General features: G+C 36.6%; 1 protein-coding gene across 1 annotated transcript in view; it reads left to right on the forward strand.

The window, feature by feature from the left end:
• The window catches only part of ABCA13 (ATP binding cassette subfamily A member 13), a 207,588-nt gene that overhangs the window by 116,513 nt on the left and 64,531 nt on the right, over positions 1 to 26,544 (forward strand). Inside the window, exons 42-47 of the mRNA XM_019471904.1 lie at positions 14,585 to 14,816; positions 15,722 to 15,811; positions 16,412 to 16,484; positions 18,079 to 18,197; positions 18,863 to 18,950; positions 24,391 to 24,499. Of these exons, the coding sequence (XP_019327449.1) occupies positions 14,585 to 14,816; positions 15,722 to 15,811; positions 16,412 to 16,484; positions 18,079 to 18,197; positions 18,863 to 18,950; positions 24,391 to 24,499 (711 nt within the window). The remainder of the gene's footprint in view (positions 1 to 14,584; positions 14,817 to 15,721; positions 15,812 to 16,411; positions 16,485 to 18,078; positions 18,198 to 18,862; positions 18,951 to 24,390; positions 24,500 to 26,544) is intronic.

The raw sequence follows: 26,544 nt of genomic DNA on the forward strand, positions 1-26,544 counted from the left end.
TGTTCATCCATGCAGGCCTCCTGGCATTTTTGCCTGACTTCCTCTTTGTTGGGATGCATCGCTCCTGAGGTTGGAGGAGGTGATCCTTGAATATTACCCAGCTTTCTTGGGCCCCTCTTCCCTCCAGGGCTTTGTCCCATGGCACTCTGCCAAGCAGATCCCTGAAAAGGATATAAGAATGATTTTACTGCTCCACCTTGCAAAATGTGATTTGATTGCCGAGTAGAAAACTGGACAATAAGTAACAGTGGCTCTATTTAGAAGAAGTGGCTGCTGACATGAAGACTGATATTAAAATTTTCAAATTTTTGCCAACTACTGATACAGCATACATTTTGGTGTTCTGATAGTCTAATAGAATAGATGACACTACCACCTAAATTCAGCGCTAGATCCTGAAAAAGAAGCATCAAAATAGCTGGTCTAAAAATCTTGGATACATTATGTTTTCCTTCAGCTTTTTTATTGTTTTTTTAATTAGTTTCTTACAGGAAATCTTGTGATCCTAGCATGTGTTGAAAACTTAATTTCACCTTTTCCAATTATTTAGCTTTATACTCCTCAACCCTGAATCTTGCTTCCTTTTCCTTTTGTCACCCTTTCAGGATTGTCTGAAGCATAGAATGAGGATGGAGCATCTTTATAATATCAGTAGTCACAAAAAGGTATCCGATCTCAAAAATATGATCATCTAACTTAAGGTTTACATAAATTTGTTTTCTTAGTAAGTGCATAACCATAACTCCTTTTGTCCTTCTGAAAGTAAATGGTCAGGTTCTTCCACTTACCTCAAATGTGTTTCACTCTTTTCACCCACCACTTTCTTCTCTCATCCAAACATTTTCCCTACCAGTTGCTTTCCTTGTGGTTGCTGCCTGGTCCTTTTCACATTTTCATCCACAGTATGGACATTTTGGGCTCTTTGTTAGACAGGCTCAGACATCAGAGGTGTATTAGAAAAAAAAAATGGAAGGGAAGCTATTTTCTAGTAAAGGGAGGTACTCTTACAATGCCAAGAAGCTGATCCACTTCCTGTTCTCCACCTCCTTGTCCTCATGTTCATCTCCTAAAATGCTGGCAAATGAAAGAAGTGAATCCTGCCTGCCTTCCTCACAGAGGCCTTTTGTTCCCTTCAGCTCTAGGCAAAAAATTGGTCAGTAAAGAACCTGCCAAAAAAGGGGCTCAACTGAACAAGCGCTAGAACACCAGAGAACAAAACAATAATCCCTTCTGAAATGTCTATTTTTGAAAATCATACTAATTGCTCATGAATGTGTTCTGTTGATGGAATTGAGTCGTTTTCATAAATGGTCACCCATGTGACTTAGTAGCTGCTTTCCTTCACTGTGTAATGTGGTATTTTTGCTTGTTCTTAAAACGTACGCATCTCATTTAGACTGAAAGGTATGTTTGAAGAAATGTGTTGTGCTATAGATACAGATCCAGACTTCAGATTGTGGTCTGAAGTTTACTGAGTATGTCCAGTTTCTAAATAATTGAAAACAAATGAGGAAAGTTGTTGCATCACTCCATCTTATGATGGAAGAGATGATGCTTTTTCTATCCTGCCTAGAAGAAACAGAATAATCAGAGAGACTTTTTTTTAAGTTGTGGGTCACCAGAACTGATATGCATGTAACTTTTGATGGTGTTGACGATATATTGAATTTCTACATATCTCAAATGCCTTCTAAACAGAAAATTGTATTTGATATTAACATCTCTCAGCTTTTGCTGCCTGATGTGGATGTATGAGAATATTTTGAACCTGCTCTTTCCAACAACCTGCTGCTTTGCCTTTGTCATAATCTAGGTTATGTCACGTTAGTTATTAGTCGCGCTTGTTTCAGAAATGAAATAGCTTGGAAGCTCATCCACCATGCTCAGATATTTCTTCGAGCTGAAAGACAAAGGATACAGATAGTTGAGGGCACACTAGGAACGTTTTATTTATCCAAAGGTAATTGTTAGAATGTGAACTTCCTTAACATCTTGAGAACCAAGTGATCTAATCATCTCAGCTGTGTAGCTCTTATGTCTTGCCTATAAGCCCTTCTTTGATTTCTTCTTGACAGTATGTTTCTTCATACAGGTTCTGTTTTCCCTCGGACTTGCTGGTACTCCCTTCTGTCTCTCTTTCTCCAACCTTTCCTTTGCACTCCAAGATTTCCTGTTGTTTTCTTTTAGTTCCTGTATTTTGTTAAGGCTATTACAACAGCTGCAGACAAGGAAAAGGTATTGACAGCCTTTATGATTTTTCATGGTATTTTTTAAATCCTGTCTTTTAATGAAATATTCAGGAGTCTTGTTCTCCACTCTGCAGGACTGTTTGTCTTCCATTTCATGTTGTAATGATTCCTAAGTAATTTTTACCAAAAAAAAAAAAAAAAAAGGAAAAAAAGAAAAGAATATAAGAGAAGTAGAACTGTTCTCCACTGCAGGACTGTTTGTCTTCCATTTCATGTTGTAATGATTCCTAAGTAATTTTTACCAAAAAAAGAGGATAAATGAGATCTGGCAGACAGTATTCCTGTGTTCACTTCTTGCTTTTGAGAATGACCTGATTGCACTTTTTGGAGGTATTCCACTGTTTTCACATTTGCAACATTTTCAAAAATCTGTATTCAGTATATGGATTATGTGATCATCTGTTATCTGAAAAGCAACTGAAAGTTAAACAGTAATGGGCTGCCTGGTGTAACAGCAATGATGGATTGCCTGGTGTAACACTAATGTGGCTTTTGCTACACCTATAGTAATATTTTCTTCCTAGCTTAAATAGTGAAATCCTTTTTGGTTTATGCTCTTTCTGTTGCGCAGTAGCAGGAGTTTTCCAAAGATAGCATTTACTTCTCATGTTCAAGATGAACTGATTATTTCTCTCCTTCATAATATGGGGCCTATGTGTTGGAGGAAATTTTGACTCAGATAATGAATACAAAATCACATATATGGTGTCAGAAAATATTTGTTGTTAATAGCTAGTCTTTAAGTTTTATATACGAAGTCAATTCTGGTTGTTCCTTGCCTTGCTTTACCTTACAGATGGAGTATATATTTTATAGATATTTTTTCCTAAGTGTGCCTGTGTGTGTATATATTTGTATATTTTTATAGATGAAGATAGTGTATGTGTATGTACACACGTGCACACAAATACTTTAAAACATAACTTTGCTTTGTTAATGTTGTTGTACCAGCAATTACAAATACTTTAACTTTAATTATGTAAGTAATTTAATGCAAATGGTCAATTTTTTGAAGAAATGCTTATCAAGACTAGGTATACTTACTTTTCATTCTGAAATGGAACATTGCTTAGCGAAAGGGCTTCATGGAGTCTTCTTAACATCTTGTTTCATCTAATGAGTAAATACCGTACGTATGTAGAAGGTGTGGTACACAACTTAGTTGTGCTAGCAAGGCTGTATTTGAGGGTGATACTTCCACATGAAACTAGATTTTTATGTGTCCAGTACCTTCTCAAAAGTATCTCCTTTGGTGAAATTGTTGTCTCTGCTCTGTCACTAAAACATTTCTTTTGTATTACAAACCCCACAAAGACATTATCAATAGTCACACATCTGTTTTCTCGATACTAGTAACATTCTGCAGGAATACAAGGTTTTCATTTCTCAAAGCTAACAAAAAAGTGTTTTAGGAGTTATAGGCACAACATCCAAAGTAAATTCAGTATGAAAGACAGTATGCAGAGCAGCCAGCACTTAGGACTACACTTCTTTTTGCTAACTGTTCATGCAATAAACTTATATAGGTCACAAGGTGACACCTTGATAAGATTTGTATATTACACTGTTGCCAGTTAATTCCTCATTTGAAATATATAAGTGGGACTTTATGATACATAGACCTGGTGTCGGACATTTGTATAGGTGGAAATTTTTACCCATATCATTTTTTCTCTTTCTATCTGTCTCTTGATCTATTTTTGCAGTTTATCTAGGTTACCATATTCATTGGAGGCATTAGAAAAAATGGAACAGTTGGTTCTGCTAATCAAGATCCTCGTAGCTGTTTAATACCACTATTTATGAGATACTGGAATGCCTGAGGAAAGAGATTATTCATCAAATAAATTTTTCAATTGTTTGCTATAGCTTTGGGTCTGAATAAAACATGCCTCCTGCAGAACTCAGTCATCTTTCAGTTTTGAATTGTTTCCCTGCACAAACTCTGATACGATTTTATTGTTAATGGAATAACTCCAGTAGAGATAGTGTCTAAAAGTATTCTTGATCATGGAAGTTACAATGTTTTAGACCAAATACTTTGTTCATATTAAGCTAATACTTGCATAAATTGTAAAAGTTAAAGTGGCTAAGAATGTCCTTGTCTATCAGGGTGAAACCTTGGCCCTGCTGAAGAGGTTTGCTCCATTTGTTTTCTGAGTTTTCTCTGAGCAATTCCAGGAGGCTTGTTCCAGAGTGCTTTATACAGTCCCTCCAAAGGCCACTCACTGAAAACTGAGCAGCTGCATAACAAAAATCATCTGCAGTACACAACTGGACAGCTACAATTTAAAAGTCCCCTTTCTGGGAAGCAAGTTACCAGTGGGAAGTACTTGAGAACCCTGGTTTGAATATATAGTTCCTTCGACCCTTGCTATATTTAATCTGTCTAGTTTGAAAATGCTAAGATATTTAGCATTAATTATCACACTTAATGTTAAGTGCTGCGGTAGAGAGAACATTCAGATTGCATTGCTGTCCTGCTCTTTCAGCAAATCTTCACCAAACACAGCAAGAGTACTGTGGGTTGTAGCCCTATTGTCTACATCGGATTCAATCTCGAAATGTTGTAACCTGAGTCTACAGGTTGAATTCAGTGGATTGAATTCCAATAGCTTTCTGTAAATCTTTTCTGATATACACTTGTACAAAGAAAAGGAACCGATCTCAAAAAGTGTGCTGCTTATTGTAATAAGAGGATATATTCGAGTGCAGAAGATGTATCTGATGGATGTTTGCTTGTGCATGTACAAATGTATTCTTTCTCTCTGCCAAGTCTGAGATAAACACACACACACGTATGAAATCAGTTGGGATCTTTTTTTGGCAATTCTGACAGACTGTACTTCTCCTCTGCTTTTGTACTTTCAAAGAATACAGACAGAAGGTGCAAATAGGCTTCCATTTTGTAGCCACCATTCTGTGCCTGTTTTTCAACTGTTCCTTCTCTTGTCCCCTCCTCCACGTGGCAATTCATTGAAGGTGCATCACTGCAGGGGAGATAGTACTACAATAAAAGCATGTCTATTTGGAAAATGATCTCCTGGAAATTGAAATTAGCATATTTGTTAATGTAAATTAATCATGCAGAAACTCAGAATCAGAGAATTAGGGCTCCCAAAATTACAGTAATTTTCCGTTTCAGGGCATGATAGGATTGTGTCCACCTGGCTGAATATTTGTCTTTTATTTGTTTCCAAAGAATATGCCCATCTCATCATGAAGAAGGTGCTCTGACCACAGCAGAGTTCACCACACAAAGCTAAAAAATACTTGGTGCTTAATTCCAACATCTTTTTCAGTATGGTTTAGGCTGGCAGCAGCCCCACCTAAAATGTAGAGAAGAGATATAAATCAAAGCAAAGCGGAAGAAAACATAGAAATGTAACAACAGAGATTGTAATAGGCACTGAAAGTCACAGCTGTAGAAAGAAACGAAACCTTATATTTATGAATTATGGGAACAGTGCATTCAGCAATGTGTCCTCCTCTTCTGTCAGGACGAGACTAGTTTAGATGGCCATTCATCAAATCAGCTTGGTTGTCAGTGTAACAACTCTTTTTGGTTCCCTTTGGGGTCTGTAGGGTAATGGATAGGAAGGCAGCACCATTGTTTCCCATTTTGTTATGCTTGTGCACTATTTGTGTGCTTCTGACTAGAGAAGGGAAGAAAACCAACTATTTTGTACTAGAAAATTAATTCCCTCCATTGAAAGTTATGACAGTACTTTTATAACCAGAGTAGGTGCTTGTACCATTCACTAAAAATGTTACATTCTAAAATTAATATATTTACTCAGTCGAGTTTCTGTTATGGCTACATGCCTACACATTTGCATACTAGTAAAAACAACAAGTGGTGTTTTGACATCAGCTAACACTTCAGCATCAACTTGGGTGTTGTTTTTTTCCTAACTGTTGGGGTGGTTATTATTGTTTATTATACTAGCAGTGGTACCCTTCCGATTCTCTCCCCCATCCCACTGCGGGGGGGGAGTGAGCGTCTGTGTGGTGCTTAGTTGCCGGCTGGGGTTAAACCACGACACCAATCTAAAGTCAAGCCCTGTTGCTCCAAACACCCTATGGACTAATAGGAAGGATAAAAAGAATAGATTCTCACTACCTTTGACAGCTTGCAGTCTAGTTTTAAGGATGCAATAAGTAGATAAAACAGCCAAATAGGTTTGGGAAGGTAAGATTATAAATCAGGTCCATAAATTGAAAGCAGAGATCTCAGTTCACTGACTTTCCAACTGCCATATTTACTTGCTAAATGCCATTTGGACTCTTTTGTTTCCCCAAATTTACCCTTAAAATAGAGAGTGGTTGTGATGCATATCTGTTCTAAAATTCTTATCTATTACCACACATGAGGTGCTGTTGCATGGTGTGGCATTTATACTTCTAGAGGATTTTCTGTTATTTTGACATGAGTGAAAAGAAATCTTAATGGATTTTTCCAGTGATATGAGACTGGGTATCCTTGCATTAAATAGAAGGTTAAAATGGTCAGGAAATGTTTTGTGTATTTCAGTATTAGTTATATGTGAATTCAAGAGGCTGGTTTACCTTCTTTGTATCTTGTACGGGCATTACAGATACTTAAATTAATACTTCATATGATAGAATTATAATGTCTACTATAAATAGTCATGGATTACTGTGAAGATATAAAGGAAGGGAAAATTTGGATATAATTTTTTAGTTTTTATCTAATTTGTATAATTGCTAAGAAATATTTGGTTTGCATTCAGTGGTGCTCACCTATTTGTCTGTATAATACAGGTAATAGTATGTTCTAACTTTGAAAAAAATGCAAGTTCTTGAAATTAAAGGATGATATTCGTAATGTGGGTGAGGCTATGGTATGTCTGGAAAGAATGAGCAAACACTTTGAGTTGGATTCTTTCTTACACTAAAAATCTCCTGTTCTGACTATTTTGTAGATCTTTGCAGCAGCATACTCTGATGCTGGACTGCTGTAGGGTGAGGTAGATTCAGATGGACTCTGTTCAAGTTCATTTAGTAATCTGTACAAAAGTTGAAGAGGTTGGGGGGCAGGAATCAATCTTTTTGGGGTAGTCATTTGCTGCAGAGATGTCTGCAGTGTTGGAGCTGTGATTCCACATTTTCATCTCTAACTGCTTAGCCCTTGTCAGCAAAGGCAATATATCCATTTAATGAGCTGTTGAGAATCTAGATAACGTATTCTATTCAGTTCATTATTTTGATAACTATAATGTATTCTATTCAGTTGGGTTATTCAGTACCCAAAAATTAGTCCTGGTTTTAATTATTTCTCAGTTTGCTAGTTAGCCATCCCAAAGCTACCCAGTGGAAGGTAGGATTAAGGTGCATCAGTGTGCAAGAGGAGTGGAGTATTTTAGATTGGTGCTTAAAGTGTTTGTGTCAGTCATTTTCATGTGAAACTGTGACTGGAAAATTCCTCATTTTAACTGTTCCTCCTCTCCCAACAAAAAAAAGACTGCAGCTCATTTATTTATTAACAAATTGACATGTGTTTTGTGTTGCACTATACATTTTTCAGATTATGTCGTAGTGCTTTGTGACGAGTGGAGTATTTTAGATCGGTGCTTAAAGTGTTTGTGTCAGTCATTTTCATGTGAAACTGTGACTGGAAAATTCCTCATTTTAACTGTTCCTCCTCTCCCAACAAAAAAAAGACTGCAGCTCATTTATTTATTAACAAATTGACATGTGTTTTGTGTTGCACTATACATTTTTCAGATTATGTCGTAGTGCTTTGTGAAAAACTAAAATAAAAGAATGGAAGGAAGGGGACAAAAACCTGCTATACCTCTGTCTTGTTTCTTTCCTTTTGTCTGGTGGATGCTAGCAATGTATTTTCCATTGCCATTTAATTATGTGCCTTATGTGAGTCTGTACAATGTGTTTATGACCTGCAACAAACCTGAATGAAAATCCTGGATGCAAACAGTGATGTCCAGGATCAAATGTTGTTGCTTGGATGGACCTCTGTCACTGATTTGATAACAGTGCAGCAAGAAACAGTAAAGAAAATTATTTTATGGATGAAGGTTTATTGTCCTCTAACTCCTGCATGTTTTACACTTTTCCTTCTGCACAAGAGCACTTTACATGGCTATGTCTTTCGTTTAGCCGGTAAAGGTCAGATGTGTCTCCTCTTCCACCAGTTGAGTGAGAGTACTGTAAAGCGTTCCTGCCTCTAAGAGATTTAGGTACTATGGTGCCCTACCAGTTCTTCAGTGTCTTACACATTATTGTAGGTAGATCACAGCTGCTGTTTTTAGGCCTGACTTTAGAATTTATTTCTTCTGAATAGAGGGTGGGTAGTTTGACTGAAGTTTACCCCATTCTTTTCCTAAGCTTCTTGCCTACAGATGAACTTTTGTCCATACCAATTTCTCTGGGAAATGCAAAAATAGGAGCTTAAAGAGGCTACTTTACAAGTTTGTTGGTAGTTTTTCTAGGGACAGTTTTTTGGGTTGTGGGGTTTGGGTATTGGGATTTTTGGTGAGAGTATCCAGCACATTTTTCTGGTTGTGTTGGTTCTTTCTTGATTTTCCAATAGGAATCAGTTACATACTTCATGCTGTCCTTTCAGTGCTCTTCAGTGTGCTAAAATATTAAACATGTTGAACCTTGAACAATAAGAATGTCTTAGATAAAGGAAGGAAATCCTCTGATCAGTCAACTGTCTGGCTTGAGGAAAAGGGCTTGGGACATCTGAGTTGTGAAGGGGATTCTCCACAAGGTTACGGATTGACAGACACCAATGCTTTGGCTTTAAAATATATTAATTTTACTGATGAAGTCTACAGTTACCTAAATCTCTACTATTCTGTCTCAAAGATCTTCAGGCCCATGCACAATCCCATTCTGGAATCTAGGGCCCTGAATGTAAAGCTGAATTTTTAATTAAAAAATAATCATTTTCCCTTCAAAAAGTGTCACTTAATTGGATTAAGCAGTGTGTATGGGGGAGGGAGGAGGAACTGTAAGTTTTGCTGAAGCTTTGCTTTTCTGGACAGGAAATTCTTAAGATGTAAACAATTTGAATCAACTTTTTGGAAGAAATATTCATAATGCTTAAAGTAAAAAATACTCTGGGGAGAAATGGGAGGATTTATATCTAAAAATGCCAGCAGGGAATTTCTCTTGTGAAATTCCTCCCAAAATATAGATTTTTCTGACCAGCTCTGTATGGAGACAGCTCATGACCCTACTACATATAAGCAAGAATCAATCATAGTATAAAACACATAGAGGCATTCCCTTTATACCTCACACTGTCAAAGTGCCTTTTATTCAAATGCTCTGCATGAAAATGAGTCCTCAAAATCCTCCTGGAAACAAAATCAATATTATATTTTTTTTTATAATGAGTAAACAAATATATAAGAAGATGAAGGACATTTTTATACCTTCTAATGGAATGCTGTGCACAGATTGGTGGGCTAGCACTGACTCTACGCCAGTATGGCATTTGGTGAAATGCAGAAGGATGTCAGATCACTAGTTCAGCCTAGAACTACTTGTTGGCACAGAACTTCTGATAAGCTAACAAATATATACTGCTTCCAAATGCAAACAGTTTCATGTGAGCTAGCTCAACTGTTTTGCCAGGGTATTTCAGTTCCAGGATTATCTTCCCAAAATCTGGACCTCCTCTAAATGACTTGTCTAAATGCCAAAATGACAGAAGCAGAATTGAAAATGTCTACTCCTGACTGTTTTCATAGCCATTGCATAGCCCATTTTTCCTTATTTTATTGTGCCATGAAAAAAGCTTAGAGTTACATTATTTTCTAGAAGTGCAAAGAAGGGAAGAAAAAGACCATCCAATATCCAGTTAGAGATTCTTACAATATTTGGTTCTGCTCCTAATTCTAGAGTAGTCTATAGGTGAGGCTTTTCAAAATCTTGGTTCACAAATTTTAGGACTTATGGTCTGTTTCCTTGTGCCTGATATTAACTATATGAATTGGAAAGAGGCAAAAATCTTTTCCATAATACAAAGGAGAGTCTGGATGAATCGCAAAGGACAACTTAATTGTGAACATAATTGCACTTCTTGCAGATAATTGCAATTGTAAGTCAAGCAAGACAGCTTCTAACAGTTGGGTCAGATTTTTAATTTTACAATCTAAATTATTAATGAGAATATTTCCATAAGCTTTCTGCATAAAAATTGACTTCATAACAGAAAGGTCAGATGGTCTTGTCTTCTAGCCTTTATGATTATCAGTGGTAATCAGAAACTGTTTTCCCATAAATGTGTGCTTCTTTTTTGCCTCCTGACATACAAACCAAATGTAGGTGGTGAATTACTTATAAGCTTTATGAAGCAAAAATTAATTTTATAGCTTCTAGTTAAAAGAAAATTAAATTAGACTATGCATGTAGAATTAAGAAACATGAAGGGTTAAATGGCAAGTGTACACAGGAATAGAATTTAGCTTTTTTTTTTTTTTTTTTTTTTTTTGAGTGATTTAATACCTTGGGAATCTTGAAAGCAGTATTGAGTCAATTGTGGAAAGCCTGATGCAGGCTACTTTCCACAGTGTGACTGCAGTCAGACAAAATGGTATGATGCATAAAGAAGGCAAGCAGATCAGTACAAGAATGCATAATGCTATTGTATAAGTCAGTAGTGTTTCCACATCTGATAGACAGCCGTGTTGAACACAATATCTCTTGAGACTGATACAGTGGTAATATAAGGGGACTTGAGGCAAGTGGTGAGGGTGGTTAGGACTATAAAGATTTTTATAAGTGGAGACTGAAAGGTTGAGATTATTTATGCAGAAGGTAGATTGGAAACTTCTATAACCTCTCTCCAAAAGGAAGATTTAAGAGCATATCCAGTACCATCAAATAGAGTAAATTCAAAACAGATAAACAATTTTTTTTGTTTTTACCTGAAACACAAAGGAATGACAGAATTCAAGGTCACAAAGATTGAAATTTAAGATGATTCAGAAAGACATTTGACACCTTTCTCAATGAGAATTTTAAATAATAAACATATGGGTTTTTTGGAAAAGATAATTTTAAAAAGAAGAATTGCCTGAGGTAAACACATACTTTTAATATAACGGTTTATTGCATTATTTTGTGATGTATCTTGGCTGGCCAGCATTAGAAATGTTGAGTAAGAGTCAGAATATTGGACAAAATGGATAATCATTTTTATTCAGGATGACAGTTTCTCTTCCTATTGCAATCTGAATTAATATGTTAACATTTCTCTCTGCTCCATTTGTCAAGAAAAAAGAATGAATGGCAGCTTTGATTTCCCTTTCTGCCCCCAGAAAGTAGCTGTCATAGTCCTCTTTCAGAGATTCAATGGGGCAAAATATTTTAAAGCGTCTTTAACTCACATTTCATGCTTATAATCTATGAACAGGTCCGGGACCATGGCAAATATCTCATTCTATGCTCCTTTCCTGGCATTTCACTACTTTGATAAATGAGAGATGGTATATTTTACAATTTCAGGGATGCTCAGCTGGAAACACTTACAGGAACTGTTTTATTCTAAAAACACTCATCCCTTGAAAATTGTTCTGTTTCCAGGTGTCTCAATTTCTGTATTGAGTCAACTATTGAAAGCCTTATCATAATAATTCAAAGAGCTTAATATATTCGTAAGGAGTTTGCTTTAAAAAAATTCTTCTTTTACTAAGATTTTCTTCTCCTACTAGTCCAATTTATAGAAAAAACAGGTTCCAATCCCAAAATATAATCGCTTTTGATTAGGGCACTTGAATGCTGAACCAGGATCTGAATTTTGTAGCTACTTTTTCTCTCCACAGAGATTCAAAATCCTAAATCCCATTTGTGTTAGCTGTGGAATTAGCAAGATATGGCTGGGGGGGGGGGGGGTTGAAGACAGAAACTATTATTTTTTTTAATCCTAAATCCCATTTGTGTTAGCTGTGGAATTAGCAAGATATGGCTGTGATTAGAACTGCTTAAAGACAGAATTTCTGTTCTATGGGATTTTCTGGGGAAAAAAGAATTATCATTCAGTTGCGGAATTAAAATAATAAATACTGGAAATTTTTTCCCCCAGAAATTAAACCAAAATTAATTACTTAGAGTTAATTGGAATCTGATAGAATCAGAGAATATTAAAGTTGGAAGAGTGGGTCAAGTGAGAGCAGGTTACTCAGTGCCTTGTCCAGTCTGGTTTTGAGTTTTAGTTATCACCCTCACAGTGAATTTTTTTTTCCTGATATATTAAGTCAGAATTTCCCATGTTCCAGCTGGTGTCTGTTGCTTTTTGTCCTTTCCCTGAGCAAAGACTTTGCTCCCTGGTGCCACTGGAGTCCCTGGGTACTGCTGGAGAGCTGCTCCTGCTGCCAGGAGGTTCTCCTCATCCCCAGTGCCTGACCCGCAGATGCCTCCAAACAGTGCGGATCCCCTCCAGGTGCAGGTGTGCATACGTGTGTGTGTTAACAAGTACTGTTAGCGTTTTCCTCATCATAGTCCCTGAGGGACAGCCCTAGTAACCAACTGCTCCTCAGTTGGACCCGGTACCGCTTCTCACAGCCCACAGTGTGGTGCCTGGCAGTCTGGCCAGTGGTCCTTGTAGTCCTCCTCACCCCATTTGCTCTAAGGACACTGTGGGAAACCATGTCACAGGCTTTGTTCAGTCAAAGTAAACAGCATCCACTGCTCTTCCTTTATTGACCAAACCAGTCCTGTATTCATGGCAAGCTCTCAGGTGGCACGGTTCAACCTTACCAAGTCTGTGTTGTCTATTCCCAGTTGTTTCTTGTTTTTCATATCCTGGGTGTTGTTTTCTGGAGGATTTGGTCTGTAACCTTCCCAGGGACTGAGGATGATTAGCCTGCATTTACCTGGATCCTCCTTTTTGCTCTTCTTGCAGGTGGATGTGATGTTTATCTTTTTCCAAAAGTCTTAGCCTTGAGAAGTCCACACGAGGTATTTCATGTCACCAGGAAGCCCTATCTCACCTGATTTCCTCCTCTTGTGTAGGCCCAAACCCTAAAAGCCACAATCTCCCACAATGTGTTTACTCGATTATAACTTTTCATGGCAAAATACACATAATTTTTAATATAAGAAATCATAAGTTTATAAGTCACATTCCAGTTGTAGAGTACAGAATTTGAGCTGTTTTGCTCAATGGTCACTCTGTCAGAACTTCAACTTATTTTTCTAATTATTTTTTCCCCCATTTGTCCCACAGCTCTCTCTTCTGGGATTAAAGTTCTAGTAAACCAGAAAAAAACTATGCTAAGTGAAGGACAATTAATTTGAGGTTACTTGAAAGCTCCCATACAAGTAGTTGTTAAAAGGTACCATGGAAATGCTGCTTAGAGTGGTCTCGATATATTGAAGGGAAGATAGTAAGAGACAAATCACAACAGATCATAAAATACAATATGTCTTTGAGCACTACAATAAACAGGCTATTCAGTCTTGCTACAGTGTAAATACTTGTGGTAGTAAATCTACCAGACACGGCTATGCTGTAAGGAAGAAAAGAGGCTGAGGTACGTTCAGTCTGGCAAGGCCAGAAGTAAGAGAAGCTGGTAATAGCCTGCACATATCTAGAAGGCATTAGGGTCTAAAATGGAGGCAAAGTGATTGGTGTGATTCACAAGTGTCTAACAAAGAACAATAAAATTAAATTAAGGGAGAGTCTATCAGGAAAATGTCTGATTGGTGAGATGTTAAAAAGCTGTGGACACACTCCCATGGGAATGTGAGGGACAGCCCATGAGCTGGGATTATGGAAACTGCATTGACTAACACATTAGAAAATTTTATCAGTCCCATATGAGTAGAGAAATGAAGGGAATGCTTTTATGAGAATCCACGTCTCTAGCATCTATGATGCTCTATTACATACTCTAAAGACGTCCCATTGAAATCCCTGTAGAAAAGTTACCACTGATTTCAGTTAAGGTGGATCAAGACCTTAGTGCTAATACGGACCATGTTTGTCATAGTCATTTGTCTAGGACCAAAGGTGGCAATGCACAAGGAATGTTTGTACCAGTGCGAGGACCATGGGAAAATAGGTATTCAGTACTCCTTTAGCTGTGTACGGAAAGCTCTAGAGATAACGTGTTAGCTGAATATCTGTTTTCCTTTATAGGAAGAGTTAATTAGTTATACTGGGGGGGATTATACTATTCCATCCAGGAGACACTGTAGGTTTATGTAGTTTTGTTTTTTCTATGAAAAAGACTATTATGTTCTATATTTGAAAATGTAGTACATGAAAGTTTAATTTGATTTTCCTTGTTTGTCAAGAGGGGTTTTTTTCTCTCACTCAGATATCTCACTTACAGGGGCCTCAAGTGTGCGTGGAGCCCGTCTTGTTCTTGCACAGATTGTTGCCCTTCTGATGAAGAGGTTTCTCCACACTAGGCGAGACTGGAGAGGAAGTCTGTCAAATGTGCTGCTGCCTGTCCTCTTTGTTGCACTGGCAATGGCCTTGTTTAGTGTGAAGCCGCTGGCTATTGATTATCCTTCTCTCAAGCTGACACCAAGACTTTATGACAATGCAGAATCCTTCTTTAGGTAAAGGGCTCATCCATCATCATCAATATCCAGGGTTCTGGGACCTTTACCCTTGAGTTCTCATATTTAGAGACTGTTTGCATTCTAGGAAGAATAATAGTTACTTTTTACAATAGCTGTTTATTTTTCACATTTAGTACAGTTTTATATATTATTATGAGGGAGAGATAAAATTAGAAAAACATCGTGCAAAGGATTTTCTGGAGGAAAGGGCAAAGACTTTGGAGCAGTTTGAACTGGGCAATCTGTTTCAATACCAGTCATGGCCATTTATATGTAAATGCACAAGTGTATTTAAACAAGCCTTTGCATGCTTCATTTTAACTAATTGCTTAGGTCTGAAGCCATTTTCTCAAAATAATTCTCAGGTTTGAAAGTGTCACACAGTATTAACAAAGCCTGGTACCCTTCTCACTCAGCCTCTAGTTTCTATATGCTCAGCTTTGAAACCAACTAGATTATTTATTTATTTTTAATGTACAGTATCTATAGATCAGCTCTGAACTACTCTATATTGAGTGCACGTCGCATACAGATCACTTTCTCTACTGGAAAAATATCCAGATATCTTCATAAACATAACATGATGCTGTTTGAAAAACACTTAAACCATGTTAATTGTTAGGAATGCATATTTATAAAGAGAAAGATGGCCATGGGGAGACGTTGAGATTTGTTTAGCCATAATTGTATTGAATTTTCTTTACATGAAAGAGTAATTTGAAATGAGATCATTTTGCTGTTTTGGTATGTTTCCTATACATGGATTTTATAGTTCTTTAATTTCTTGGTAAATGTGTAGGATCTTGAGCCTGAAAGTTAATGGAACTAGACATATTAAGATTTTTTTTTTCTTTTTTTTTCCCCTTACCTTCCCTCCCCCCCTGTGGCCCACTTTGAAACAGCACTGAAGATGATAACCTAGGAAACCTTTCTCAGATTCTACTGAGATATTTCTTTGATTGGGACCACACGTGCATGCATTCAAAACAAGGGTAACTGCGAATAACATAACTACTTCCTTAATTGTAAATTGTAAATATTATAAATTCTTTTTTTTTTTTTCTGTGTAATGTGGACTATCTTAAGCTTTTCTTGCAGCGTGAGGTTAATGACAAATCTGTTCTGATGAAGGATTTGGAATCCAGGTAAAATACATAAGTAGGCTTCATTGTTAAAGGTCTGATCCAAAGTCCTTAAAAGTCAGTGACAGCTTTCTGATTAATTTCAGGAAGATTTTGATCAAGTCTGGCGTCCATATGAATGAAGGTTAGACAATAATTACAATATTTGTTAGGAAGCATTCCAGATTTCCAAATTTAGGAATGCAGAGTTGTGACCATGCTTTACTTATTACTGCAAACAGAAGGCATGCAGCTCATTTGCTGCTTTGCTTATATAAATATTTTTAGTGAATCCACTTCAATACAAATGAGTAAAATTTATATAGCTTTAGACACAGCTGCCACTGTGATATAATGCTAAGAATGTGTTCAAGATGCCAGATCTGCTCGTTACTCTGTGGATTTCTTCTGTTAAGTAATATACTCCTTTCATTTAATGGTTGTTCCTATTGTTATGTTTATTCCCATTAGAAAAAATAATTCCTGTTGGCAGATGGAATCTACGTCACCCCAGGATTCATGCGGATGTGTGGCTGAACAAGAGGTATGTCATTTTATATTTACTTACGTATGTAAAATTTGTGTGTGTGTATATTACATCTAATACCTTGACTCTTCTTTTTGAAGGGCTAGAGAAAGGGGTGAGGAAATAAACCCTCAGAGCACTGGCTTTGTTATGATTGGAGATTTCCTTCTGTTTTATCTCATGTTTGGGCTGCGTGTTCTGAAGTCTTCAGGGAAAGAGCTTGCACAATTTTGATGTGTGTGTATATATATGTGTGTGCATGTGTATATATGTACTAGAAAAGGTTATAGATTGATCTGAAATAACAGGAATCAGAGATGGCTGAACTATTCTCAGCAGATGCAACTTTGCTTTAATTATGTTATAGGACTTTGCTTAGAAAAAAACTCATGTAAAACAAGGTTAAAACATAACACTTCCATAATATCTGGAAGACTACCTGCTTTCAAAATGGAAGGGCAGGTGATCCTAGCTGATAGAAACTACCAGGGAATCTACATGTGAATGAGATTTAATTGTTAGAGTTTGATTTTGATTTGGATTGTGTATTTGAAAACAAAACAGCCTTTGAGGAAAGAAAGAATTTTGAAAAAGATAATGAATTTTGACCTTCTTGACTAGTGAGTTTTCCTGCTGACTTGCTCTGAGGTTGAGTAATAAACAAGAATGTGAAACTGTGTCTGAAGTGACAAATATATTTCCCTGGATGGGACCATTCTATCAAATAAGTTCTCTCCTTCATAAAGATATGAATATTTAGAGTAAGAGTTGCATGTGCAATACAGCATTACAGTTTTGGGAGAAATGGAAGGAGGAAACTAATTTTTTACTTTGCTGGGCAAGGAATAAATTTGCCTCCAATACTAGTGAGATGTATACTTAAAATACGAGAAGCTTAAATAAAATGGGAATGGGAACTCACAAAGGGAGAGGCCCATTAACCATGAAAGCTCAAGGGAGAGAAGCCATTTGACAGTGGAGGCAGAGCCTGTATCTGTGAGCTATGAAAAACCAGAATCTCTGAGAGTGAGTTTTAATTTGTGTAGGGTTGAGATGTCAAGTAAGCATTAAAATTTTTCAGTTGATAAACATAATGTACTTTATAAGGCTTCCAAGATATCTGATCATAATATCTGTCTCCGTTTATTTGGTTGTGAGAATATCCCACTGAATCATTAGAAAACATCTTCCTTTATTCTTCTCTGCAGACCACCAATTAAATTTTTAGAAGCATATTGCATTAATTAGAATTTTGTTTTCATCTCATATTCACGTGGTGCGTTTCCTGTGTTTCTTCTCAGGCACAACAAGTGAATAGCAGTGTTGCCTTTTTCATTGTTGTAAACCTTTCTAAACCTATATACAAGTTTTGATGTTTTCAAAACAAAACTGACTGACAGGGTTGCAAAAGAAATCAAATGTGGTTCTAATATGTAAGTGGCACAAATAAAAAACTGTACATAATTAATTGAAAAGTTATCAAAGCTGAGAAAGGTAAATCCAGTTGAAAAGCAATGCTGTAAAATCTATGTAAAAATTCAAAAATATAGCTAAATGTAGTGCCACTGATTTTTAAGAGTGCTTTACTTATTTTATGTACACTGTTTTTCAGATGTGTCCAAGTTTCAATACCTCTGCTCCCTATGTGAAGAATAAGAAAGGACAGATTTTGTATAATCTTTCAGGGTTCCTTGTGGAAGAATATTTAGTGAGGCCTTCCAACAAAGCAAGGTAACCTTAAAATATCTAACCTTTGTTTATCCTTTGTGTATTAAAAACACAGTCCTTCCTGACCCAAAGCATAGACCTACGTCACTGAGAATATAAGGGGTAGTTGCCTTTATCTGTTAGTTGTTATCAAGGCATAGAGTTGGGGCAAGGTAACGTGCCTCTACAGCTCAACCACTGTCTTTGACATAAGTACAAATACTCCACCAAGTATGATTTTATCAAGGAGAAGAAAGTGTTAGCCATTTATGCATTTTAAAAAAAAGTGTATCTGATTTGATAAAAATAGAGGTAAATATCTTAGGATGAAAGATTTGAGCTAGAATATGAGTGGAGCAGGAAGAAATCAAGCTGTTTAAGATGCTTCTGAAAGTCAGTAATACCTCACTTGCTCACAAACCCTCCTGTTGTTCAGGGATTTCAGCTTTCAGAAAGTAAAAATTCTTATCTGAGGGAATCCCTTTGCCAGAAAACAGCAATAATGTTCACCTGATTCAAGAATATATTGAGCTCCTCCTTTTTAACAGAGAAGGGGTTTGTGAGGGGTGAAGTTTTACTTTCAGTTGAAAAATAAAGCATTAATGTAGATAGTACCACTTTATCATTGCAAGAAAAGACTGCTAAGCTTAAGGTAGGTAACTTGTTATTACTTTATTTTCTATTACCAGATATGGTGGTTGGTCTTTTGGAGGGAGGAAAACATTTGAACTTCAAGATAAAAAATTGAATAACACCAAATCTAAGCCTCTGGCTAAGGTAAGGGTTGCATGTATGTGTGCACATTTGTATGCATGTGTTGCTTACTTATTCAGGCTCCAGAATTCACAGTACTTAGAAAATAATAAATCATTACATACAATCCTTGCATTTAGAAATTGGGAGAAAAACTCTCTGTCTATTACAGTCCACTTCTCTGTTCATAATTCTTGAAGTATTCTTCTGTGTTCCGAGAAGCAGTTTTAAATGAGTCAAATGATATGCACCACTGTGCCAGCACTCCCAGGGCTTCCCTTGGGAATCTAGAGAGGTGGGCAGGAAAGGGATGAGTATGGTGGGGAAGGAAGGGGTTTTTTTGGGTTGGTTGGTTAGTTTTTGGTTTTGTTGTTGTTGTGGAGGATTGTTTGTTTTGGGGTGGGGGGGGTTGGAGGGAGTTTGGTGTTTTAAACACCCACCCCCCCCCAAAAAAAAGTAAAAAAAAAAGTAAAGATTTAGCTTCTAGGAGTAGCTACTTCTGTGTAACAAATATGCTACCTTGTGTTTATAATCCCCTTTTCAAATATGAGTAACTTTGCATTTTTATCCCAGAGTGTGCTGGGATACACAGAAGTGTGCCTTGCTGAAATCAGTCAGGTTGTGAAATCTGAATCTCTTCTTGACAGTAGATCGTACTGTCTGGCAATGCTACACAGAGCCAGTGTTTTCTGTCTGAAGCTACCTCTGAAGTCAGGAGAAGAAGGATTATTCTAAGCACAATTGAAATAATGAGCTTTTCCTTGAGGCCTTTTGGTATGCACTGGAAGGATACAGTATCTCCATACTGTGAAAACTTGGGATGGGACCTAGAAGCTGACAGGCAATTAGTGCAAGGGATTTTATTTTCCTTGGGAATGCTTTGAAAGGTTCTTTTAAGATCCATTCAAACGTAGACCAGTAATGAGTAGAGGAACAGCAGTCTTGGAGGAGTATTGAAGAATATCAGTGAGTGGTTTCTATTTTTATATTTGAGGCAAAACAGATTTGTTAAGAAGAAGCTGTGGACTTTCCAGATTCCAGATTAGAATATGAAAGAAAGATGCTTCTGTCTTTAAATTTTTTTATGGGAGTACAGAAACTAGATTTTATTTCCTTTTATAAAAGAAGAAGAGAAGGAACAGTGTAAATGAGCTCTATCCCAAAATCAATTTTGGGACAAAGTGTTAAAACCACCATGTGTTAAAACAACATACAAATATTCTCCAATCCAATATTATTTCATGTTTAGTGTTGCAAAATCACTGCCTGTTTGCAATGCCTTTTCCATGCAGTTTTGTTAAAAATGTCTCTATCATATATACACCCTACCTTATACATATTTTCATTTTCGCCATTTGTGATCTCCCTTCTACCCCCAGATTTCTTATAGCTTTGAACTCCAGTTCAATCCTTCATTAGGAACTTGAAGTCCTAGAGGATTGCAATAAGATGTGTTTTTCTGACTGCTGTTTTTGTCCTATGTATCTTTAATCATTTTAGACTTGTTTTGACATGCCTGCACTGTGGTTTTTGTCAGGATCCTTTAGTTTTAAATGTCTTTGGCATAGAGCTCCACCTGCCATCAGCACAGGGACAAATTATAGTTATACTGTTAGTGAGTAAGCTTCATATTTCAGACCCAAAGAAAATAGTGGAGTAGATTTATAAAGGGCACTGTGTTATCTAAAATACCTCCTGGAAGTGGCTTTCAACTGATGCAATGTCAAATTATTGCATTAACCTTTCAGTAATTAATGACCAGACTTTTACTTTGACCTTTCAAGCTTGTTCATGAGACAGTGAATGTACCATTTACATAGCCTTGTATGAAAAAAAATGAGAAATTTGCATTTGAAGAGACTTACTGTACGATTCATTTAATTTTGGAAAATTTCTAAATCTTATATGTTATTCTCCTCCACTCAAAAAGCCAACAATTTTTCCAGTTCAAATTAAAAATACCTCTTCAATACCTATTTTACTTTATCTAATCATACCATGCTGTATATACCGCATGAATGCTACATGCATGCACACAGAGAATGTGTATGTGTGCATGCACGAGAGAGAATGTATCTACCACATGACAAATATGGCTGATTAAAACCATCGATTATTGACTTTCATTGATGATCACTGCTATGTGGCAAAAGCACAACTCGTCCTCAATTTTTTTGTGTTTTCACGACTGTATATTCTTTGGATTCCTTTGATAACGTGGGCAAAAAGTATTCCATAATGATTTCATAGTTGCTGTTGTTTATAACATAATTAAATATAGGAAGAACATGTGGTAATTTTAATTAGTCCTGAAAGGCAGTTTGTACAGTTTATGTAGCATTCTGAAGTGTGCATTTTTCCAATCTCAAAGGTTGGGATTTGAGACTTTACTGTACAGTAATAGTATAAGTGTCCAGAAGTTGTTACATCTCTCCAGTCTAATACCCCTTCTCTCTGCCTCCCCATCATGAATCTGGTCCAGCAATGCTTAGGGATTTCTCTACCCCTCCTCACCCTTTTTTCTTGATAGGTTAGTGAAAATGTCAGTCTAGCATTATTCTGGAATATTAATGGCAGGTAAAAATGATATGGAATAATGGAAAACACATCTTTACAGAACTTATACCTAATGTAGTGAGGGGCCGTGTTTTTCCTTGGGAAGGAATTTTATCAACCGTGGATAGAAGATAAAGAAATGAAAATAAAAATGAATCATCTTAATCTATATATTTTTCCATTGCTCATCTCTTTTCTTCCCTCTGTAAATAATTACCTGTGTGGCACACTGGAAATATGAAAGATATTTCATTTGGAACTAATATTTTTCCTTTTTAATATTTTACCTTTGCAATCAGTTTAGAATAAGCACCAAGACTTTAGAAAAAAAACCTTAAATGTGTCTTCTGATGAAGTGAACAACCTCAAATATCTCTTTTGCCAGATTATAAACAATTAAATATCCAGCTTCAATTTGGTTATTTCCTGGTGGTTTGATTCAGTTACATAATGTAGCTTGAAGGAAGAATTCTAATTAATGTGTGGGATATTGAAATGTATTGTTACACACAATACTCTATTGTGGTTTTTTGTATTTTCTTTTGAATATTGGTCACATTATTATATTTCTAAGGTGTTCTGTGAACACTTGAGACCTTTCCCCTGTTTCAATTAATTGAGGATGTGTCATCAGAATTTTGCTTTATTATTTTCTTAATTGCCTTTTTTTTTAATACGATGAAAATAATTGCAGTGGAGTTTCATTATGTATGTATAACTTTCTATTCGGCACAAATCTTTTTTAAAAAGATGGAATAAGAAATGGGTGTGTGGGGGTGTGAAAAAGACTGGCTACCCTTGATCACTTGCTTATGTTTCTTTGCTCTGGTTGTTATTCGCACAGGAGATCCAGCAGTGCAAAGATTTGCAGTTTTCCTCAGGACACTTAGGTTCTAGTTCACTTCATTTCTTTAAAGAACTGTCTTGTTGATTAAAGAATGGGAGATCTAGTTTGTGTACTAATTTGTGGGAATTGAACTGGAGGAGAACAAAGGAGTTGCATATGAGTTTGCAAAGGGGGAAAGAGTTTGGGATTTGTTCTTTTTTCTTTTCTTTAAACATGGGGACATAAGATGCAGTTGAAATTCCAAGCAGTTGTGAAGACCCCCATAAAGAAGAGTAGAAAATGTGAAAGCTAATGCAAGCAAGAGCAGTGGTAGACCAAAGCTGCTCATTTTTTAATTGCTGACTAACAGAGCTTACTGCAAAGAAGGTTCAAGGGTGAGCGGCATAGGAGAAATCGCAGTGGAGCTCAGAGTGGTGTTTGGAAGCATGATATGGGATAGATGGGAGGAAACTGAATGGATAATTAGAGTGTTGTAAACCTTGTCTCACAACAGAATACAATGTGGAGATCCAAACAAGTAGGCAGTCAGGAAAATAAATCAGAAGAAAATAATTATTAAGAGAGGGAAATAGAACTGAAGATTAGGCAGTTCTCTGCACTGAGAAACAGAGAGAAGAACGCGGCAGGAGAAACAGTCAAAGCCTGGAACAAGTGTCCAAGTAAGGTTTGTAGCTGGATACTACAAGAAAGAAAAACCAGAATTATCTGCAAGCAAATAAAAAAAAAAAATCTAGAAGTTTACACCAGTATCAAGAAGAGGCACATATATATGGAAGAGCACTAGAGGAGAACAGCATCAGAGTGGTGAGAAAAGAATCTTTAGGGAATTTTCCAAGATGTAACCGTATAGATGGTAATTTTAGAAAGGATCTAAGAAAACTGAAATCCTAGCAGAAGGCAAGAAAGACCTATATTAAAAACTGTGCACTTTGCAGTATGATTCAGAATCCAGACACAAAGTGAGAATTGCCCAGCATCAACCTGAGATGTACAAAATGCAGATTAGCAAATAGCTGATATCAAATAGGGAAAGGTTAAGAGTTTTTCAACTGTATAAACAAAAAGGGGAGATGAAAGGTTGCTGTGGAGTGAGGAATAGATAGTGATCAAAGATTATTTTAAACGTAAATAAAACTGAAAACAAACATACATAATAATTTGACCTAGTTTTCAGTATGGATAATGTGGGTTCAAAGGCACTATGATTAACAGTAACGAGGCATAGAAATGGAATCGATTTCCAAAGGCAAAGCAAAACCCAAACCTCAGTTTATTTGGTTTTGGGACATATCAGGTGCTCAGCAATGATTCTAGCACATGGAAGTGTGAATTTTGAGTATATTTATCAAGTCAGGGTGATTCTGCATGATTTGAGGATAAAGTATATGTTACAGCACAATTGCTCCCCTGTGCTCCTCAGAGGGACTGGCTTGTCTCGTCTGCTTTAAAATTTGTCTGTATTAATTTCCTCTTTGCTTAACAAATCACTGATAATTGCTTGTTGAAGGTGGAGATGCAGCTTTGTCCTTTATGGAATAGTTTCGTACTCACCTTGTAAACAGTGCCTCCTTGATTCTTTCTTTCCCCACTTTCTACGATACCCTGTTCCTAGACATTTTATGCTGTGTGTCACTTGCAGGTATTATTTAGATAAGTATTTTTTGAATTTCAATAATATTCTCCACTTGTAACACGAGTTTTACTCATCTATTTGTATTTTCAATTAAATTGGCAAATGTTATTTTTGCGTTGTTTTTCCTCTATTTGTTCTACCAAATGCGTGTAAAGGAAGGGACACAGTGTTCCATTAAATCAGAGAATCTCAATTTAATAATTAACATAGGTGTACAGCTCCAACAGTAGAAAACAAACTGCTGCACTCTGTTGAAAGACCTATACAAATTAACTGATTCTGTTCTGCCTAGTTCACCTTCTTCTATAAATAGGTGTCATAACAGGAGAATTAGATATCTTTATGCAATTCTGCATGGTATGGGAGCTTTCAGATCAGCGTTCAGATTCAACTCATTTTTGATTCACCATTTCCATTCTCTCTTCCAGGTGTGGTACAACCAAAAAGGTTTCCATTCGCTGCCATCCTACTTAAATGAACTCAGTAACTTCATTCTGTGGCTGAATTTGCCTCCTAATGTGGATTGGAGACAGTATGGTAATAGTCCTTCTTTAAGTCTTTTTTCATATCTTTTGAAAAGTAGTTTTTAAATAAATAATTTTAAGTATGAAAATTTTTCATAATATAAAGTAGGATCGCAGACTCAAACATTTCTTGGGAGGATTTGAAAGTGGAGCTTTTAATTAAACAGAAGGTTTCTTTGTGTGAAGAATGTAGTACACAATAAGGTAAAATTTGAATTTACAACTCACTATGCCATATGAGTTTCTTACAAAGGACATTCCTGTGGAATAAGTCTAAATTGGTTCACTACACTTGGGATGTTAATCCCTGTGAAACCACTGCTAAGGCTTGCTTAAATGGGATGATTAATGCACAACAGAGTATTAATTTATAACTTCTTTGTCACTTTACTCTATCTCCTTATGTAAATATCCAGGGTAAACCCAGAGTATCCTGGAAATTCACACTGCAATGTGATGTTCCATAGCATCCTGTTACTCAAGGAACAGGAGAGGCTGGTATATCTTACTGTTGTACATAACAGAAGAGAGATTAGTATATTTGACATCTGAATTCTCTGATTCAGATATCCCTGAACTGTATAAGAGCTAGTTAAAATAAAAATTTTACAAACTGACTTTTTAAAAAAATTACTGCAGCCAAAGAATCAGCTGTTAACACAGGTGAACTTTTAGGATGTTAAAATCTAGTTTGAAATCTGGGCTTGATAGTTTAGGCTAATTTCTGTTCATTTCAGTTCCTTTCATTCTTAAGGTTCTGTTAAAGAGGAATTAGTTTGGTTTAGAGAAATTTAAAAATAGCTTATGACCAATTTTTAAGAGTTTTTGAAAAGGTAGGATGGTTGTCTGTAATAGTAAAATGATTTTCAGTGTGTTTATGATGAAGAAGGAAGAAAGACCAAAATCAGTGAAAAGGGGGAAGGAATCCTGAGTATCTGAAAATAGAAATTCATTAAGAAAAGTTTCCAGAATGTCAATGAAAAAAGAATAATTGCTTGCTTTCAGAATGGCTGGGGTTTTATTTTTCTAAATGAATTATGAGAATGAATCAAAGGTAATGTATTTCTGCAGAAAGTTTGAATGAAATGAAATCAGGTATTTTAATGAGAATTTTTAATAAAAATCAATTTTTAATCAAGTTTCCCTGCACTTCATGAATATTACTGATGCTAGCTTGTTTTCTGTAGCATTAGATATCCCATTCTGGAACTTAAATGTTTAAGTACACTTATTTTTGTATCTGTCATAGGGAATTGGGGACTTACCATCCAGATTACAGTCAAAGAAAACTATAGTTGTCCCAAGAATTGTGGAAATGTTATGTTTTATGTTGTTGCATGACATAGAAACACAATAAGCTAAACAGTGCTTGATAAATATTTGAAGTCTTGGACTGTCATCCATACAAATATGGGCTCATTATATAATCTTCTGGCAGAACATGTTGGCTAAGTCTCTGCAGAAGTAGAGTTTATGAACTTAGAAAGCAGTTTATTTATGTGTGTATCTACTGGAGAGGTGCAATAAAGATGGATTGGTCATGCTCCTGAGACATAATGCAGAGGGTCCTGTCAGAGAAATCCTAGAAAGAGAAGTCAAGTTATCTACCTATCTATCTGTACGTATGTATGCAATGGATGGCTATAAATGCTTCAGAAGGGACAGGCAAGGAAGGAGAGGCGGTGGGGTGGCTCTGTATGTTAGGGAGTGTTTCGATTGTCTAGAGCTCAACGATTGTGATGATAATACAGTCGAGTGTTTATGGGTAAGGATGAGGGGGAAGGCCAACGAGGCAGATATCCTGCTGGGAGTCTGTTATAGACCACCCAACCAGGATGAAGAGGCGGATGAAACATTCTACAAGTGGCTGGCAGAAGTCTCACAATCGCTAGCCCTTGTTCTCGTGGGGGACTTCAACTTCCCGGACGTCTGCTGGAAATACAACACGGCAGAGAGGAAGCAGTCTAGGAGGTTCCTGGAGTGTGTGGAAGACAACTTCCTGACACAGCTGGTAAGTGAGCCTACCAGGGGAGGTGCCTCGCTCGACCTGCTGTTTAC

The sequence above is a fragment of the Aptenodytes forsteri genome, unplaced genomic scaffold (genome assembly GCF_000699145.1).
Source record: "Aptenodytes forsteri isolate BGI_AS27 unplaced genomic scaffold, ASM69914v1 Scaffold194, whole genome shotgun sequence".
In the NCBI taxonomy this organism is placed as follows: domain Eukaryota; kingdom Metazoa; phylum Chordata; class Aves; order Sphenisciformes; family Spheniscidae; genus Aptenodytes; species Aptenodytes forsteri.